This window comes from Labrus bergylta, chromosome 15, assembly GCF_963930695.1.
Source record: "Labrus bergylta chromosome 15, fLabBer1.1, whole genome shotgun sequence".
NCBI classification, from domain to species: Eukaryota; Metazoa; Chordata; class Actinopteri; order Labriformes; family Labridae; genus Labrus; species Labrus bergylta.
Genome location: NC_089209.1, coordinates 7,506,873 through 7,525,173, shown reverse-complemented (window position 1 = coordinate 7,525,173; position 18,301 = coordinate 7,506,873). Strand labels below are relative to the sequence as shown.

Genomic DNA, 18,301 nt, shown 5'->3' with positions numbered 1-18,301 from the left:
AATACCCCCGCGACAGACGCTAACATATTGCACTGGTGAATTGATTTGGAACCAAGACAGCCCCTTCTGAAAACCTAAGCGTACATTTCACTTTTTTTCCCCACTGCTGCCCGTCATCATCCAGCTGTCGTTGTGTTCTTTGTGTCTCCTCATATCTCATTCTCTTGCCAATAAACTTCTGCCACGTTCATGTCACAAGCAAGAGGACTTATGAAGTAGTGACGCAGTGAATCAAACTGGCAGGGAAATCTGTGACGAGCTAAAATGCTTTTGGTTTGAAATATCCATTATTGCTCCAGAAATGTGATAATTGTGTCACAGGTCAGGACAACAATACACAGTGAATATTTCCTTATTCATATTTTGTCCCCCACCAAGAGAGGAAACAGGTTAAATTGCATTGCTTTAATCTATTCCACTCGCATAGATTTCCCATTCAATAAGGTTATAAGAAAGTGGGATTATTTTAGTGTCATTGGAGTCAAAGTCTCTGCATGTTTGTCAACCACCATTGATCGTGTTTGTCTCATTTGATCTTTCTCGACTCTCTCACTGATCAACCGTTCTTTAGTTTTTAATTTAAAGCTCAGCTGCTCAGAAAATCGTTAGCCAACCACGTTTTATCAGCAGCGGTCTTGAATAAGGTTTAAAGTTTCGATTTCACGTCTGCCAAATTCAGGTTTTCTAAGCCTATATCTGTAGCTGTGATGGTAAAAAAATCAGTCAATCTTACTGATCTGATACTCAACATGAAGCCCCCCCACACACACACACACACACACACACACACACACACACACACACACACACACACACACACCCAGCCGTCACATAAAGCTGACATTCCCGTTCCTTTCTCTTATCCGTCATTGAAACACAGATAACGCTCCTATTCATAAGCGTTCTCTGCTCTGCCTGTTCGACAGCAGGGAATCGACCCCCTGACAAAAAGCCCTCCTGCAGCCTCTCCTTCTTGACCCCCCTCGCTTCCCATACGGCCAAGCAATCAAGGACAACTGCAGATGGTGCAGCAGAGCGTCCTGCCTGTCCGTATGGTAAAGCACAGAAAGAGAGAGAGGGACAGAGGCTGTGACTGACTGCAGCTCCTCTGTCGGGACTCCCACTGACCAAACATCTGTGTGTGACACACTGACTGAGGCTGCTGTGGTTTGTGTTGTTGCATCACTTAGTCACTTTGATATCTTTTGGGATATTTAAAGTATAAGAAGCATTTTACTCCGTTGGCTAGCTGCTCAGACGTGACCAGTTGTGATACCTTAGGAAGCAAACTCTTGACGTTTTTGAGTTAAAGTTGCTTTGGTTCTGAGAAAGATTCATGTGGACTTTCAGGTGATTCGTTGATACTGTGTGTGAATATTTCAGGGAAAATATCGCACAGTGATTAGAAGTTGCAGCTTGTAAAAACAATCTTTTATTATCATTATTATTTGGGGCATGTCTGCTTGTATGCAACAGGTGGAAGTGGTTAACTTTAAATTTTGTGGTTATCTTGTGTAACCTACAGTCATGGGCACTAGTTCATGCATGTGTTACCTCCAGGTTGGATTACTGTAATTCTCTTTTCTTCAACTGATCCAGAACGCTGCAGCTCGTGTACTGACTAGAACTAGGAAAAGGGATCACATTACTCCTGTGTTGGCTTCTCTGCACTGGCTCCCTATAACATCTAGATCCTTCTTCTCACTTACAAAGCTCTAAAGGGTCAGGCACCATCTTATCTTAAAAACCTAATAGTGCCGTACTGCCCTTTGAGAACATTACACTCCCAGAATGCGGGCCTGCTAGTGGTACCTACGGTCTGTAAGTGTACTATGGGAGGTAAAGCCTTCAGTTATCAGGCCTACTCCTTTGGAATTATCTTCCAGCCGGGGTCCTGGAGGCAGACACACTCTGTACTTTTAAGAATAGATTTAAAACTTTCCTTTTTGATAAAGCTTATAGTTAGGGCTGGTTCTGGTGTAGACCAGCTCCTAGTTATACTGCTATAAGCTTAGACTACCAGGGGGAACTGCACCTCTCTCTCTCTCTTTCTCTCTCTCTCTCTCTCTCTGTGCATTCACATCATATTACTATTATCACTAACTAAATCTTAGTTACTAACAACATCTTTTCCTGGGAGCTCCTGAGCTGACATGTCTTCAAGGTTCCTCAGGATTGTCGTTTGGGACAGCCTGCTGCTATGGACGCCCCCCCCCCCCCTTTTTTTGTCCCTATCCTTCTTATCATATCCCATCTACCCCATCCCCATTTTTCTATCTATTATAACAATGAATCAGGTCTCTTACCTCACTTATTTTTTTCCATCTATTCTGGACAAAGCTACATTTTCTCTACTTTGTGTAAAATGACCCCCCCCCCCCCCCCCCCCAACACTCCTGCTAGGCTGTGATGAAAACCATATCCCCATCATGACTAGTTTTGGTGACTGTACTTCACTCCTGACCCCGTTTATCTTCACTGAGCCGTCATATGTCCTGTTTCAGTCCGCAGTCATCGTGCACACTTTTACTGTTCTTCACTTATGCAACTCAAGATTGGCCTGAATGATTTTTGTTTGCTCAACTTAATCCATTTTTTCTTTAAAATCTCAAAACAAATGTTAACACATGGAGTCATAACCCGGATATGTGGCTCTGCTGTGGTTAGTAATACAGCCCCTGAGCCTTTTTAGAGACCGGAGCCCTCAGTCAGTGGATGTTTTGGAAGCAGAGTGGCGTGACATGCTCGCCCTGCTTTAGCTCCGGCACTCATCAACAGTTTACACAAAGACAGTAGCCGCTTTCCAGACAAACACAGGTTCAGCAGTACAGACATGTTTAGGTGTGACGGTCGCCTTCTGCAGCTGGGTTAATCACACAGCCTGGAGTTGTCTTTGTCTTTGTCTTGGGAAGGAAATTAATGTTGTTTTTGAGCTAAACTCAAACAGACAGTTGTAGCTATTAGCAGTCCTATGGGGGGATGACTGCACTGGATTTATGTCAAACTGTTTCTGCTTTCTTCTCAGGGGATTCATTCACTCAATTCCGCTTTTCTGAGGAAAAGGACTGGGAGATGGACTCATTTGCAGCCAACAAGGTAAATCTATACTGTACCCAATCAGCAGCACTCTTGTCTAGTTTTTCTTTTTCTGTCTTTATGGATGGAGCCCACTTTGTGAAGTGTAGATCATCACTTAATGAGACAGTACGTCTGGGTTGAAAAAGCAGAAAGTCAAGTCTGTTTACTCACAATTTGGCCCTTAATGAACGTCTCCACAATCACTACACTCGTGTTCTCAAAGGTTGGAAAAAACAATGGATTACATTTATGACCCATTTATGACCCATGACCCCCTAGTTCATGGTCCACAGGAAATATCAGAAAATGTTTTTTTTTTTAAATCAGTGTTTCCAAAAGCTCTAGAAGATACCTTCACGTCTTTTTACAGTAAGAGAGCCCAAAGATATGAGGTGTACTGTCATAGAGGACGGGAAAACCTGAAGTGTTCACATATAAGAAGCTGGAAAATTGGAAGATTTTGATTCTTTTAAGAAAAGGAAGAGAAGCCTCCACACTTAGTCATTTGCCACAAAAAGTTAAATAGTTCCTCTAACTTTTCAATCCAATGGGGTTCAAAAGATGACAGTGAATGATTATCTTCTTCCCCTGTTCGTTTATCATATCATTTAGTGGAAACAGGCCTATCAGACTTCAAGTGTGCAGGCACCCTCATACAGCTGCTTTTTACGCCCCTTGATTTGTCAGGAAAACGGCAAACCAACGTGTGTTGCAGGGATGGAAGAGGCAAGCGAACTGGTTCAGATAGAACTGATTCTACCTGAACTAAAAAAGCATGTTTTTTTTTAATAAGCTCCATGAGCAAAAACCTGGTAAAACTAGGATGAATAATGGAGATCGATGCAGAGGTGGCTAAACACTGAAGCTTCAATGCCTGCGACATGGCAACCTGCGTGCACATCAACTCTACGGAGCAGGGGGAAGAAAGCTGAAGTGTTTTTACTTAAGTACCAACTTTAAATGCTATGTGTCAGAGTTACATATTCCTCCTTCCTCAAACCGTTTAATTCATCACCAAAACAGTTAGAGATAAACTTGATAACTGATAGTCACTTGTTGCAGCTCTACAAAAACATCATGTCAGATGTTTCAAAGAAACTCAAACTGAATACATAAAGCAAAGTGAAACTTAAATCAGCACAAGTTTCTCTGTAAGTGTTAAATAAAAGCTTCTTTGAACTGACTCTACCTTCCTTCATCTGTCTGCAGAAACAAAGCAGTGCGTTAAACAAACACAGTATGGTTATGTAACGCTGCCTGAACTCTTCCTGCTTCTTGAGATACAATGTTTTGTTGTTCTTGTTGTGCAAGAACAAAAGAGGACTGACCCTCTGTGGTAGGCCACTTATATTGATTACAACATATTTTAAGATGTAGCAATGAGAGAAGAGTTTTCACCTTTTTGCACACAGAATAGATCTGATCTCTCCTGGTGCTCACATTTTGAGGTTTGATTCTATATCCTGATGAGTTTTTTGGAGTGTTACCTTTATACATATGAGACTTCTAGGTGGTGGGCGCTTCAACAATTTGTGTTCCTGGTTTTTCTTTTTTCTCCCTTAGATGTCTGGAGTGTTTGTGGACCTCCCAGCACTCGCTCTGAGTCTCCAACAGCTGCCTCTCCATCAGAGACTTAACCTGGAGGCCGAGCTGCTTCAGGTAGTCTGTTCGACTCCACTGCTGAAACACAGTTGTAACTATTTTTTGTGTGGAGGTTTTAATGTTTATGATCTTTGTTATCATGCCATCTTGCAGTAATTTTCCCACTTATCCTCACTCCAGGTCTCGACACCAGTAGAACTACCCGCTGTGACCATCACGCCGAAACAGGAGACGCCCAAAGCGGCCACAGTCCCTCCTTCATCTGCAGCTTTCAAAGTCCTCAGCACCAACCAGAAAGTGACTGCCGCGACAAACCCAGCGTCAGGTCCAGGCTCCAAGGTTTCCTCTGATGCTGCGGAGCCTCTGCAGGTGGACGATGCTGATGAAGAGCTGGACCAGCTGCTCAGTTTACAGAAACCAGTCGAGGTCGTTCCAGAAAAGCAGACCGTGTGTGTGGAGGACGAGGAGAGAGCGGCTCCGGAGAAAGGTGAATGTTCAGAAGGATTTATTCCAGCTATTCCTCCATAACCGGTATGAAGAGTTTGACATTTTGGGAAATACACTTCTTTACTTCCACAAACATGAAGCTGGTGTAGTCTAGCTTGGTTTTGAATGAGGCCAGGAAACAATATACAAGTTGAAGATGCTTTATTGGCATGAATGGTAACACAACGGTTGTTACCACTCATGCCAAGAAAGCATCTTGACCTTGAATTTGGACACATTAAACACGGAAATTAACGTTTACAATAAAGAAAGACTTTAGTTGAACGACTTTCTGCTTTTGAAGCCAGGAACAGGCTCAGATAAGAGGAAGTTCATGCCCTTGCCAAAACGAAGTCTGACACATAAAGCCCCTTAAAAAGTTGAATTGAGATTAGTAAAATAAATTGTTTTTGTACCTTTTCTTCTTTTTTTTTTTTTTACAAAAGAAATTAACTCGCTAATTAGTGAGCTGGAGAGCTGCTGAAGGCCATTTCTTTCTGTTGGGTGTTGCAAGGCTACCCTTTTTCAAAACAAAAAACTAATTTACAGCAGGCGAAGCTAACAACTGCTAGCTATAAAGTAGTCTTGTATTAACTGTGCAGATATACATGCTGTCAATATTTAAGTCCTGTATTGAATCCACATTGCTCTTCAGATATAAACTTCAGCATGAAACATTTGAATCACTTGAAATCGAGCATGTTCTCAGTGTGAAGTTGTAGTTTGTTTTTTTTCCACACGTGGACTCCTGTGATGGTACATGTTCATTATTTTCATTTTTTCTTTGTGTCTTTAGCGTGTGAGGAAGTGAAGGAGGTGGTGGAAGAGAAGATGGAGGAGGTGAAAAACAAAGATGTGACACCTCCTCAGTCTGCTTCCGTCAGGCAGGAGGTGACGGAGGAGGACCTGGAGGACTGGCTCGACAGTATGATCTCCTGACCACCACACACTGAGGAGGTGTGTTAAAGCAAACTGGACTTCTCTACATCAACTTTCAGACTGAAGATTTAAAGTTTACAAGCGGGACGGACCTTCACACTTGAAGGACTTGAAGGGTTTTTTTTTTTTTTTTTTTGTCACTTTGCTTAAGATGAAGTTGTGGTCAGGTAATTTGTTTGTCTCGTTTTCTTTCCGCTGTTAGCGATGGGACAGTACGTCCCGAACGTTTGTGAGATGGTGTCATAATGTTCCCTCTACGTGTCGCGGAGGATTATTCTCTGCTCCTTGTGAGGCTGTGAAAAGTTACACACCACAGGAGTGTCTCCATCAGAGATGTCACACACACACACACCGAAGGGACGGACAACACGTCAGGTTTATTGCGTCAATTCCTTTATTCACTTCCTCCCCCCCCCCCAATCGAAAGAAATGCAGGTGTTTACCAAAAGCTACTACATACATACAAATGGCCATACAATAGCAGGTAACCATTTTGTCACCAATAAATCTTTGAACCAACTTCTTGTTCTCTTCGTCTTCCTCAGTCGCGGGGCTCTTCTTCTGTGACGAGAAGTGCAGGCAGGCAGGACACCACAGCTCAGAAACAAAAACCAAACTAAGCAACATTTACACAAAGGTCTTCTAGATTTTATACAACAAATGTTTTCTCTCTCTCTCTCTTTTTTTTTTTAACTTATTTAAAAGCCACAAAACTAGCTGGAGCTAAATCTGCTTGTAACTAATCCAGAACTAGAGCACTGCTTGTGTCAGGAGGAACAAAAATGATCTTTTTTTTTTTTTTTTTTGCATAGTTTCTCATAAGGCACGTCGGCACTGTTTTAACACCTTAGGTGGGGTCATGTGTGGTCCTGAAAGAACCATTTTCATTTCGTTAGACGGGTTTGAAAGGCAGGTCAGGTTCTCACTCACGTCGTTTTCATGTTCGCTGGATCAATGGAGATCCAAACCAGCAGCACACACATCCATTCGGTTGGTTTGGTAAGAAGTGACACTATCGTCCTGGCGTTCGATCTACAAATTTGTGCATATTCAGACATTCAGTCGTCTCGCTGTAACCCTTCACATGTATCAAGTGTCTACACACGGCAAAGTTGTGCATCAGGTTGGGGGTTAAGCAAGTGAAAAGGCAATGTGAATCAGAATCAAAAGAAGAATTTGCATAAAAGGAGGCGTCGTGGCGACTGAGCACAAACCCAAAGCGTCTGATCGTCACTCATTCGTCTTCAAATCTTTTTCTTCAGAATGTTTTTTTGCAATTCAAAATGAATGACTTTGTTGTTTTTCTTCATTTTTTTTGTTGTTGTTGTTTGTTTGTTTTTTGACACCATGGCAGCAGAGAAAGTCCAGCAAGTGTTCAGGTTGTGTTAACAGGGTGAAGTCAAGTTCAGTGTCTCTTTCAGGTAGAAGGAAAGGTGAGAGAGGAGCACTGGAGCGAGGCTGACCTCTTTAACCCAACTGGTCCTCGTATTGCTTACGGAAGCAGTCTCCAGTGGGGTAGAAGTCCCAGCATCTCTCCTGGTACATCTTCCACACATACGACTCCTGCACACAAGAAAAAACAAAACATCTGATGTAGATTCATTTATAAAGATGACAAAATAAGGAGGACCACTAAGCACACTTAGAATACCCCTGTGGAGGGTCTTTGAATAAACACCTGATGATGGACTGGGAGACCATACGGCACTTTGGGGACTTTTAAGTAAGAATGAATCAGACAGAGGAGCCGCAATGAAAAGATCATAATGGACGAGTTACAATAAACAAAGCCTCCAGCAGCTGATCAATGTAACACTTAATGTAGATTCAGGAGGGAACAGATACTGAAGCACTGAGCATTACACTCCTGTAACATCAACACATTTAAAATGAACGCCTTCAAGACTAATAAGATTGTTTTTGGTGCCTACATTACCGACAATGCAACTTGAATACAGCTTCTTTTTTTTAAGCGTTCATGTGTTTGGAGCTTCTTTCTCCCTAAATCTTACACAAAAAACATGTTTTGCTCAAATTTAAACAAAATACATTCTGATGTAACATCTACTAAAGAATACACAGCAAATGTCCTGCCTGGACGATGTTTTAATAAAGCATCCTCTTCTATATTATAACGGCAAAAAGCTTGTGCCAAAATGTACGAGGCGTCTTTTTTGTTTCAGAAACATGATGCAACGCAACAAATTGTAACTCACAAGGAGAAAAGTGGTCAAGTGAGCAATGAGATTTAAAAAAAAAAAAGACCCCACAGGTCACTAAAAGTGCTGCATTGAGTTAATATATTACTTTTCTTTTTAAACATTTGGAGTATGTAAAGAAAAGCAAACATAATTGGCACACCAAGAAGCTCCCTTTTGTTTGAATAAACTCTTCAAGCGGGATCTTCTTGATGTGCCGATCTTCGTTTGCTTTTCTGAGCCTTTTCATGTTTTTGAGCCAGCACCCACTGAGGGATGTGCGTGTCTTTTTGATTTGACATTTAGAGTATGACAAAACTTTGGAGCATGACTTAATTTTCTGCACGGACACAAACTTCATCCCCTTCCTACAATCGGCTGAGTTTTAAGTTTTTTTCCAACCGAAAGCAGCTGCAGCAAAGTTTTAAAAAAGTGTGACATAAGAACAAGAAGAACAGAGCATGTACATCAAACACAAATATAACTTGCATCTCAGGTGCAGGACAATAACAAGTTAATATCCAAAAAGTCAAAGTCAGCCCACGCATTGCTTCTTCCTCCTGCTTGGCTCGACTTATGCAACATAACAAGTGGGTTGAAATGTTGCACAAGTTAAATCACACTGAAGTTTTCTGTTAGCACTTTGCTGCCTTGAGATCAGACATGGAAAAAAAAAAAAAAAAAAGATGCAGCATCTCAAGAAAAATGCTGAGGAGAAGTGAACTGTTGGCACTTACCTGACCCGTGTGTTCAGTCTCGTCCTTGTTAATCAGGTACATGAGGAAGAACCTGCAGCCAGAAGGACATGAGTGAAAAGACCACACAGAGAGAAGAAACACTTGAGACTTTTATCACTCATTGACATCGTCTGAGTCTCCGCTGCACTCACAGGTAGTTTGCAAGGTTGTGCTCTTGTAAGGTGTGGGTTTCGAACCCATGAGGCGTTCGGTCAAAGTAGTCGTTCCCGATGCCGCAGATGAAGCATTTGGTCTGAGAGATAAAAAAACAAGAGTATGAGTTTAGAATTTGAAACGGTTTTCAACTTAAACACTCTTAATCTAGCTGCTAAGTATCTTTACAGCCAATGGTTGAAGGAAGACTCTTTGATCCAGTAGATGTCGCCCTTGAGCATCAACAGGAAACCAAAACTGCTGTTTGGTGAAGCCTCCGCTCTCCTCCAACTGCACACCTCCAACCCACTCACGCTCACATGAAGGAGTTATCAATGAGAACGCACCATGATTAAGCTCCGTTAAGCGCAATGTTCCCTTTGCTCGAGCTGCAATTGCCTGTGGTCCTGCATTGCTGTGTTAGCATGCTAATATTAGCACACTTTAGTTAACTCAGTGCTTCACATTGCACATACTTTAACTCGACACAGAATGACCGAGCTATCCTGACAAATTAACTTCTTAATTACTTAAGAATCTGACATGCCTATACTGCAGCTTGAATGTGAGTTCAAAGTTGAATTTTTCATCACTTTAAAATGAACACACTAACCTCCATGTCCTCTTTGACCTGCTCCTGTTGGTCTCTCAGCTCCCCAAAGGCATCGATGATCAAACCTGAAGGAGTCATAGTGCTGAGTTACTTTTCTTACAATGCATTTATCGAGTTCACATGATTACATACATGACGAGGCTTCAATACATGGAGACTGAGTTGATCTCATTTTCAGTCTCGTGTATGCTAAAGGCTGCAGGGCACATGTGATCCCCAAAGATGAAAGCCATGAAGAGGAACAGACTGAGTACCCTGAATGATGGCCAGCAGGATGACAATGACAAAGAAGAAGAAGGTGATGTCGAACAGGATGCGGTAGAGCTCGTAGGGGTCTCCAGCTGGGTCCTCCAACTCGTCTCCGATACCTCCTCCAGCTCTCACACCCACGTACATGTGGAACAGGTAGCACTGCGGAGGGACAAGAGGAGTCATTTCAGTCATCTCACATTTTAGGATGAAAGAATGAGCAGGTTATTCTATGCAGATGCCTTTAAAGGTAGAAAATCAAAATTGAATGAACTAATTAGAAAATTAGAAAAAAAATTATAAATCAAGAAGAAAACCGGAGAAAATCTGACTTCAATTATTGAATGAAGCTAAAGTATAAAGCCTGCAGGGAGAAAATATTTATTTTAAAACGATTATAAAAACGACTTCTGTGCTTAGAAATAGAATTCAAACTAATTATTTACTAATCAATAAAACTATGGTCATGCACAATAAATGTTTTAAATGGAAGCCTCACAAATCATATTAATTGGAATACTTTCTGCTTTGTCCAGCAGCTACAGCTTATACAACACTCTGATGAAGGCCAGTAGGCAAAAAGCATTCACAGTCAAAGCCTGAGGAATCTTTTTCAACTCCTACGTGTCCTTGACAAAGCTGCCCGCTTGTTCTGCCTCTATTAAAGGAAGGAATTTTCCATTTTCACGCGTTCAACTTGAAATTAAAAAAAAAAAAAAATAACATCAGGTTTGTTGAGGAGCAGTGCAACCCCGAGAATATTATCAAGATCAGTATGATGATGAGGATGAGGAGGATGAGGAGCGGTAAACAATGATGCCAAAAACATGTGCTGCCATGAATCGGCTCATAAACGGTGGATCTTGATTTTAAATGACCACTTCAAGGGAGAACTTTTATGACACATTAAGGCAGAGTAGATGGGGGGGGGAAGACGTGCTGCTGATCAGGCACAGGAGATCCTAACAGGGCTGAGATGGGCGCAACGTGACGCTCTTTTTCAGAGGGCGAGTCGGCGACATCAGTGTAACCAGCTCTGCTCTCGTAAATATAGATTCTGCAAATGGCTTAATGTCGTTGTCCCAGTCTGTGAAAACTTGTTGCACTACAGCGCTGTTGAAGCATGACGTGTGGAGAAACAGCTGGAGCTCCACACACACACACACAGCTTCCCCGCTGGCTCCTCCATTCATGTTTTGCCCCCATCACGCATCATTTGCTACCTCCGATGAGAGCACAGAGGTGGGGTCACTTCGTCCCCCCATTACGCCTCTGTGACATTCACAATGAAGGTGTGACGTCACAGGGGTGTAAATATGATGCCTTTAATGGGCAGTCTGAATGAGGCGCCTACAGGGGGCACAGCTCTGTGCGTATGTGTGTGTGTGTCTGCCTGCCTGTGTGTGTGTGTGTTGTAACACAATTTAAAATGAAAACCTCTTTACACCCACACAAGGTGTTTTTAATTATTCTGGCTGATTAGAGGAAAGGGTTGTAAAAAGGTGAAGCTGTGGTGAGAATTTATCAGGTGATGAATTCTATGCGCCAACAACAAGTATGAGAAAAGGTCACTGAGTCCTCCTCCCCAAAAGGTTTCTTCAAAATGAAAAGGTTAGTGGAGCTGTCAATCAAACAAGCTCGGCCACGCCCACATATTCAGGAGGAGTGGTCAAATCATGACGCCGGCTGGATTCAATTTCAAAGTACGCACTGGAACCGTTCCGGTGCGTGTTGGACACCTTTATCTTTAAGGGTCCCACGCGCACGTATAAGTGTTCACAGTGACTGAGCGAGCGAGCAAGAGAGAGAGAGAGAGAGAGAGAGAGAGAGAGAGAGAGAGAGAGAGAGAGAGAGCACACTAACACTACCAATACAACACCAAAACCACAAGAAGCAACACAGCTGGCCTTAAAGACAATCACCAGCTAAATACTGGGAGTAATGTCCTGTAGTATTATATACACAGTTAAAGCTTTTCCACAGGAACATGAAGTATAATCTCGCCCGCAGCATATTTAGTCCGACGGAGTCAGACGCCATTTTAAGCTAGTTAGCAGTGAAGAAGTTGACGTCATCTGGATATTCGCATTCGGTATGGAGAAAATATCCGAGTCTTCTGGACTTTGAAACACAGTCAGTGATGGGGATACGTGTGATCTTAGTTCTGGGACTTTGTCATGAATTAGCTGCCGTCTGTCGTAGCACACTTGCTAGCGGTGCTAACATTAGCGGAATCTGCGCTTGAACTTGACTTTTCACGGCTTCACTGCAAAGTTGCGTTTTGTTTCCGCAAAATGTTCAGTTGCTTCCATTTGCTCATTCTTCGCAACACTGTAATAAACAAATAACTACGATAATAACTTTTGTTTTAATAACCTTACTGACTGAAACTCGATGGTTCTCAAACTGTGGAGGCGGGGCATGACAGAAGGGGGCGGGTGCTCTCAGGTAGGGGCGTGTCCAGTTTTAGTTAATGGTATTGATCTAGGAACAGAATTCCCTTTACATACCGTCATCATATCGTCACACTTCATGTCGGGCTCATCTTCATCTTCGCTCTTGTTGTAGAACTTCCTGAAGAAGTTGAAGGCCACCACAGTGTAGAGATAGACGACCACGGCCAGCAGACCCACTGTCAACACGAGCTGGAACCAGAGAGAAGGGAACTTTTAAAAATTGATTGATTTATCCCCCCCAGACTAAACAGAGGCGCTTCAGATTTCTCTTTCTTTAATAAATCAAGATTAAAAGTGTAGTTTTCTGTATCTCTTATCCAACTAGTGAACAGTTTTTTTTTTTTATAACATAAAAAGTGGAGCACAAAAGAACAGACAGGACGTCGAGGTCGAACAGGTATTCAAAGACTTTGAGGACCGTTAGCAACTCAGGAAATTAAATGGAGGATTACAGAACTTCACCTCTAACAATGACCTTCCATTAAAGCTTTTTTAGTCTGCATTTTGAATTTACTGGCAGAAAATGACAAGTCCAAAGCAGTTCTGAACCTCTCTAGTCCAAAGAGCCCCTGCAGTCCACTTGGATGGACTCATGTAGCCCTTGTTTCAAACATTTATCTTTAACCTAACTAAATATTATAATCCATCTGTTTGTTTATTCCAGGTCTGCTAAATGAATTGTAAGCATTACAACTGACCCTGTTATTTGCACTGGACATATCTTGCTTCTGGGAGATCTTTTTTTATCCATACAACACTTTTCCCTGCTCTGCTCATTGAAATATTCTACAACCTGTCAAAGTACCTCCTGGCAGAGGCAGAATAAATCCCCCTGTTTTGTTTTAAATTGCTTTTCGAGGCAAATGTTTCTCTTGTAAAGTTCGGGCCTTCAATATCTTCAGGACAACTATAAGCAGCCTCAGTGAGAAGATAATTACAGTCACACAGCTATTAAGGCTGCCAGCATTCACTAGATAATTGTGATTATTTACAATTATCTGAAAGGTCTGAAATTGATACAATTGTTTTTTAAATTGTGATTAATTTCATGCTAGTTTGTCCCTTTAGGCGCACCGTAGATAAGCCTCTGCCTCTCCCTGTAGTCACAGTAATGGGAAAGAAGTACACTGATGCATCTTTGAATGTCTCATTTCACTTTAAGAATCCTAAACAGTCGAGTCGACGAGTCAAAAGTCATATTCATCCTCTTTTGAGCTGTTTCATTTTAGTTTTCAATCAGTGACCAGTTCCTTTTTTAAGTGCTTAAGTTCATGTCGTTATCTTCAATCTCGCAGAAGGGTCTTACTTTATTTCAAAATAAAAGCAGGGTTGAATTCAAACAGCAAGTTACATACTCTCACATTTAGACAGTACACACTTTCAAAATAAGAGCCTAACTATTTTTATTTGTAAATGAGAAAAAATTTAATTTCAAACGTGCAAATAAAAATGAGATTAATCACGAGTAGCGTTTGGAATTCAGCGATTAATCGCGATTGAAAAGTTTATTAGTGACCGCCCCAGTAGATTTGAAATCTTGCTTTTATTATTTTTTTCAGACTTTGATATTCAGTAGAATAAAAATGTTTCTTCATTAAGTGGACTCTCCTTTCTTATGTTTCTCTAATGATTTTTTTCTCATGATGTTTAGTTTATGTTCTCATGTGACCCGAGGGACTGAGCTTCTTCATAACTCTTTCTTATCTTTTCAAAGCAACATCTTTGTTCCAGTAGAAAATGTCTTGATTTGATTATGTTGCTGTTTCGTATCAATCACAGTTATGTTGTTTTCTTCCCCCCATTTGTCACAGTATCATATTGTAGCTCAATGTGAGAAGAGAGACTAAAATAAGTTAATGCTGACAGAAGCAACATTTTATGAACTTTTCACTTACCTTTTAATGAGACTAAATGCATTAGCGTTAGCATAAAGGCTTTACAGTTCAGCTTTAGTTGACTATCAGAAAAGGAGAGAAGAAAAAGCTGCTCTCCAGAAATGAGTGCGAAAGCTCTTCCGTCTTTAACCCTGTCCTCTGCCGCCCTCTGCTGGCTGAACTCCTCACCTGCTTGCCGTTGTGAGTGACAGAAGACAGGATGGTGCGAAGAGTCTTGAAGCCCATGGCGATGTCCAGCAGATGAGCGGCGAAGAAGAAGTTGTTAAAGTGTCCGCAAACGGACATGGTGGTGTACCAGATCAGATACAGGAAGTACTGCAGACAAAGGAAGGATTTAGGTTTAAGAAAAAAATGCAATGCTTTTCCAAATGTGTAAATATACCTCACACAGCTGCTCTGTAAAAAGTAGATTCAAATTTTGTTATGTACTGAAAAACAGCACAGTCCAACTTTATATAATGCCAATATAGAAACTGTTTAAATTCTTAAATTGTACCTTTATGTTCTTTCTCTAATTTATTTTTATTTTCTTAACTCTTTCTACAATAGTAGCTGCAAAGTGTCCCACCCTGCCTCAACTTCACATATTGTTTATGTAAGAAATAGAGAAAATCATTTTGCAGTTTGATACAAATAAATCAAATTAGATCATAAATAAACACTTAAAATCAAAGATCAATAACATTTCAAATACTTTTACAGCCTCTAACAGTTTTTCACATGACTTCCTTCTAGAGCCGACTGATATGAGATTTTGGGGCCAATATGAGGAATAAAATAATAATCAGATACCGATATATCAGCCGATATCTTTCTTTGATCTGTAGAGATAAATATAGATATATACAGATGTGGTGTTGATCCCTCAAATGCAGTTATCAAACACTAGTGGAAAAGATATATAACGAAGACGAGATGGTCACCCAGCTAGAAAGTAACTGTGCATGTACGTGCATCAACACTTTCCACTAGAGCAGGAGTGGGCAACTGGCGGCCCGGGGACCACATTCGGCCCCCACCAACCCTCAACGTGGCCCTCAGATCAATTTTTACATATCAATTAATTGGAAACATGAATAAGACTTTACAAAATCTGCCATGAAATCATGAAAACTAGAAATATGTTAATAATTATGATATTTGATCACTGATATATGTTGAGTTAAATTTGATTCATAATTGACCGTAATCGTTTTTGTATTCTACAATTGGCCCTCTGGCAGTGAGAATTAAATGAAAGTGGCCCTTGCTATGACCAAAGTTGCCCATCCCTGCTCTAGAGGGTGATGATGCTTGTTGTAATCCATAAAGCGCCCTCTACTGGTGAAAGAGAACTTCTAGTGTAGTACAATGAAACTCAAATGAAATGCTATTTGACTGGTGAATAAATCTAGTTACATCGGCGCATATCAGATTCAGTCACTGGATATGCTAATATGGTCGAGCTCTACTTCCCTCACAGTTGTGTGAAAACAAAGAGCTCGTAGTTCAGGCTTACATTGTCAGTCAGAACCACTCCCAGCTTCCAGATGTGGTACTTTGTGTCAATGGAGCTCAGCCTGTCAAAGAGAGAGCAACAGGATGAGTCACAAACACTGAAGAAGATCAACATGTACGTCATGTAAGAGATATTCAAATCATTCTTTCCACGTCACACTGATTAAAAACACATTTATAGAAACAGATGTGTCTCTTAGTTAAACTCTGATCAGCAGGGTGTTGTATGTATGTGTTTGGGGTTATAACTACGAGCTTCAACAACCACACTAGATGAAAAGTAAACAGCAGGCTCTCACCAGGAGAGCAGAGACGCTTCCTTCTCCACAGTCTCCACTGTCGGGTCAAAGTCCAGAGCGCTCTTATCCAGCCCTAAGAGCTCAGCGATGCGTTCAGCTCCGTACATGTCGCCGTATTTGTTGATCACCTTCATGTCCACACAGAGAGAGAGAGAGAGAAGACAGCAGAGATCAGCGCGGTCACTTCATTTCAGACTCTGAGAAAGTGTGCCCCCCCGCGTCTTCTTACACACTCACCTTGCGCTTGATAAACTTGTCCCAGTAGTTGCTGGGGAAAGACCTGCAAAGGAAGAACTAAGACTCAGCTCTGGTGTGGAGATAGAAACTGTATGATAATAATGCATCTATTTGAAAAGCGTTCGATGGATTATACTGTTCCGCTAAAATGTGTCAGCTGCAGCGCTTTAGGAATCCTTTTGAGCTCACATTTCTAATGCACTGTTTTAAAGTTAGTATTATTTCTGCTCAGGCTTCATGTTATGACTGACAGTTTCCAATGTTTTTCTTTTCTAGTTCAACAGAATCTCATAACATGAATCTAAATGTCCACCACACATGCTCCATTTGTGCAAACCATGAAGGATATTCAATAACTTTAAACATTTGGTCCACAGAGTATTTTTTCGGTCTATATCAAAGCCAAATCAAACAAATCAAAACTAAAAGAAAATTCCTTTTTAAATTATTCTTTGTTGTTCCTATTCTATGGAATGAACTAAATGATTATTTGTCGTATTATTCCCATGTTTTGCTGCTCTGTACTTCCTGATGCCTGTCAGCATGATGTGAGACAAACATGGATTTATTTAATTTCAGACTAGAACACACGAGGTGATTATTGTCAGTTCACAAGAGAAAGCTAAAACGTTATCTGTGTCATTTTTGTAAATGATTAGTTTGAACCATTATGATGAATCACATCTAAAACAGAGTTATTCTGAGTGAATCAGGTCGGTGACTCACGGCGTGTTGATGACGAGTCGATCCCACTGGCCCTTGATGTCTTCGTCTGAAGGCTGCTCGGTGATGTAGAGACCGTCAAATTCAAGTTTCCTGGCAATCTCCTTCTCCCTCTTGAACACCACCAAAGGAACCTGAAGGCAAAGTATTCGCACAGGTAACTGGAACATCCACTCGCACGATGGTGGCGTCTGTGAAGAACTGATTCTCATTGAGGCGCACTTCTTTACAGAATGAGGAATATTCCTACCTTCAGATAGTAGTACCCGACCCAACAGAGCAGTGATATGACGGTGTGGAATTTAGCCAGGAAGCGCAGAGTGGGCAACATGTAGCCCGAGCTCTCGTGCAGCACAAACTCATCCATGTCGAAGAGCGTGTTCTCGTCATCCTCCTCCTCCTCACTAACCCAGCTGTTTGCATCATCGCTTTCATCCTCAGTCTCACCAGTGACCTAAAGAGTGACAATAAAACCAAAGATTCAATGAATAATCTGTCTTTAACTTTTTATTGCAGTACATCTGTTTCTAACTTTACTATGACCTGAACATTTGGGTTTATCTAACATGCAGCTAGGTTTGCCAAAAAGTCCTGTTCCACAAACTTCTCGGAAATATCCGTAAAAATGTGAATCAGACTGATGAAGAATCTCATTGGCTCAATCTAAACTCCTGCATGGATTCTTGTTCTGGTTGGAAAGAGAAACACTGATATACAGCTATTATAGCCTTTTATGAAGTTAGGTGTTGTAATGTTCACACAGACTATTAGTGTTGTTGCTTAGCAACACTGTTTGAGTGGTGAGTTGGAAACCTGTATTCCTATCGGTTGCTGAGTAAGCCTGATTGGGGTGTCTGTTCACCTTATTATGTGTGACAAGTTGGCCTATCTAGTCAGCCCTGACCCGAATGTACACAACTGCATTAAGTCAAAGCACGGCGCCGTATTCTTTAACGTTAAATAAAACAAGACAGGTCTCTTTTGTTTCATAGAAAGAAAGGTGGAGCAAGCTTTGGCCTTCATTTCTGTAATCAGGCTTCTGTCCACCAACGTCTTTAATTTGAGCTGAAACACCAGAAATGTACACAACAAAAGTTTTTGTTATTTGAAAAGGGGGGAAAGTTGGTGCGTAGTTTAAA

General features: G+C 41.3%; 2 protein-coding genes across 10 annotated transcripts in view; one reads left to right on the top strand and one right to left on the bottom strand.

Moving 5' to 3' along the window:
* The window catches only part of aven (apoptosis, caspase activation inhibitor), a 38,379-nt gene extending 31,459 nt beyond the window's left edge, over positions 1–6,920 (top strand). Inside the window, exons 3-6 of the mRNA XM_020628185.3 lie at positions 3,026–3,096; positions 4,642–4,737; positions 4,861–5,167; positions 5,963–6,920. Coding sequence (XP_020483841.2) covers positions 3,026–3,096; positions 4,642–4,737; positions 4,861–5,167; positions 5,963–6,105 — 617 coding nt within the window. The 3' untranslated portion in view covers positions 6,106–6,920. The remainder of the gene's footprint in view (positions 1–3,025; positions 3,097–4,641; positions 4,738–4,860; positions 5,168–5,962) is intronic.
* Positions 6,921–7,404: 484 nt separating this feature from the next.
* ryr3 (ryanodine receptor 3) overlaps positions 7,405–18,301 on the bottom strand; it is a 128,507-nt gene continuing 117,610 nt past the window's right edge. For all 9 annotated transcript variants that reach the window (XM_065963677.1, XM_065963678.1, XM_065963679.1 and 6 more), the window contains 12 exons: positions 17,413–17,616; positions 17,166–17,296; positions 16,440–16,482; positions 16,203–16,330; positions 15,905–15,965; positions 14,575–14,721; positions 12,566–12,700; positions 10,061–10,217; positions 9,807–9,871; positions 9,193–9,293; positions 9,041–9,092; positions 7,405–7,668 (listed from right to left, as the gene is read on the bottom strand). In XM_065963677.1, the coding sequence (XP_065819749.1) occupies positions 7,573–7,668; positions 9,041–9,092; positions 9,193–9,293; positions 9,807–9,871; positions 10,061–10,217; positions 12,566–12,700; positions 14,575–14,721; positions 15,905–15,965; positions 16,203–16,330; positions 16,440–16,482; positions 17,166–17,296; positions 17,413–17,616 (1,320 nt within the window). In that variant the 3' untranslated portion in view covers positions 7,405–7,572. The remainder of the gene's footprint in view (positions 7,669–9,040; positions 9,093–9,192; positions 9,294–9,806; positions 9,872–10,060; positions 10,218–12,565; positions 12,701–14,574; positions 14,722–15,904; positions 15,966–16,202; positions 16,331–16,439; positions 16,483–17,165; positions 17,297–17,412; positions 17,617–18,301) is intronic.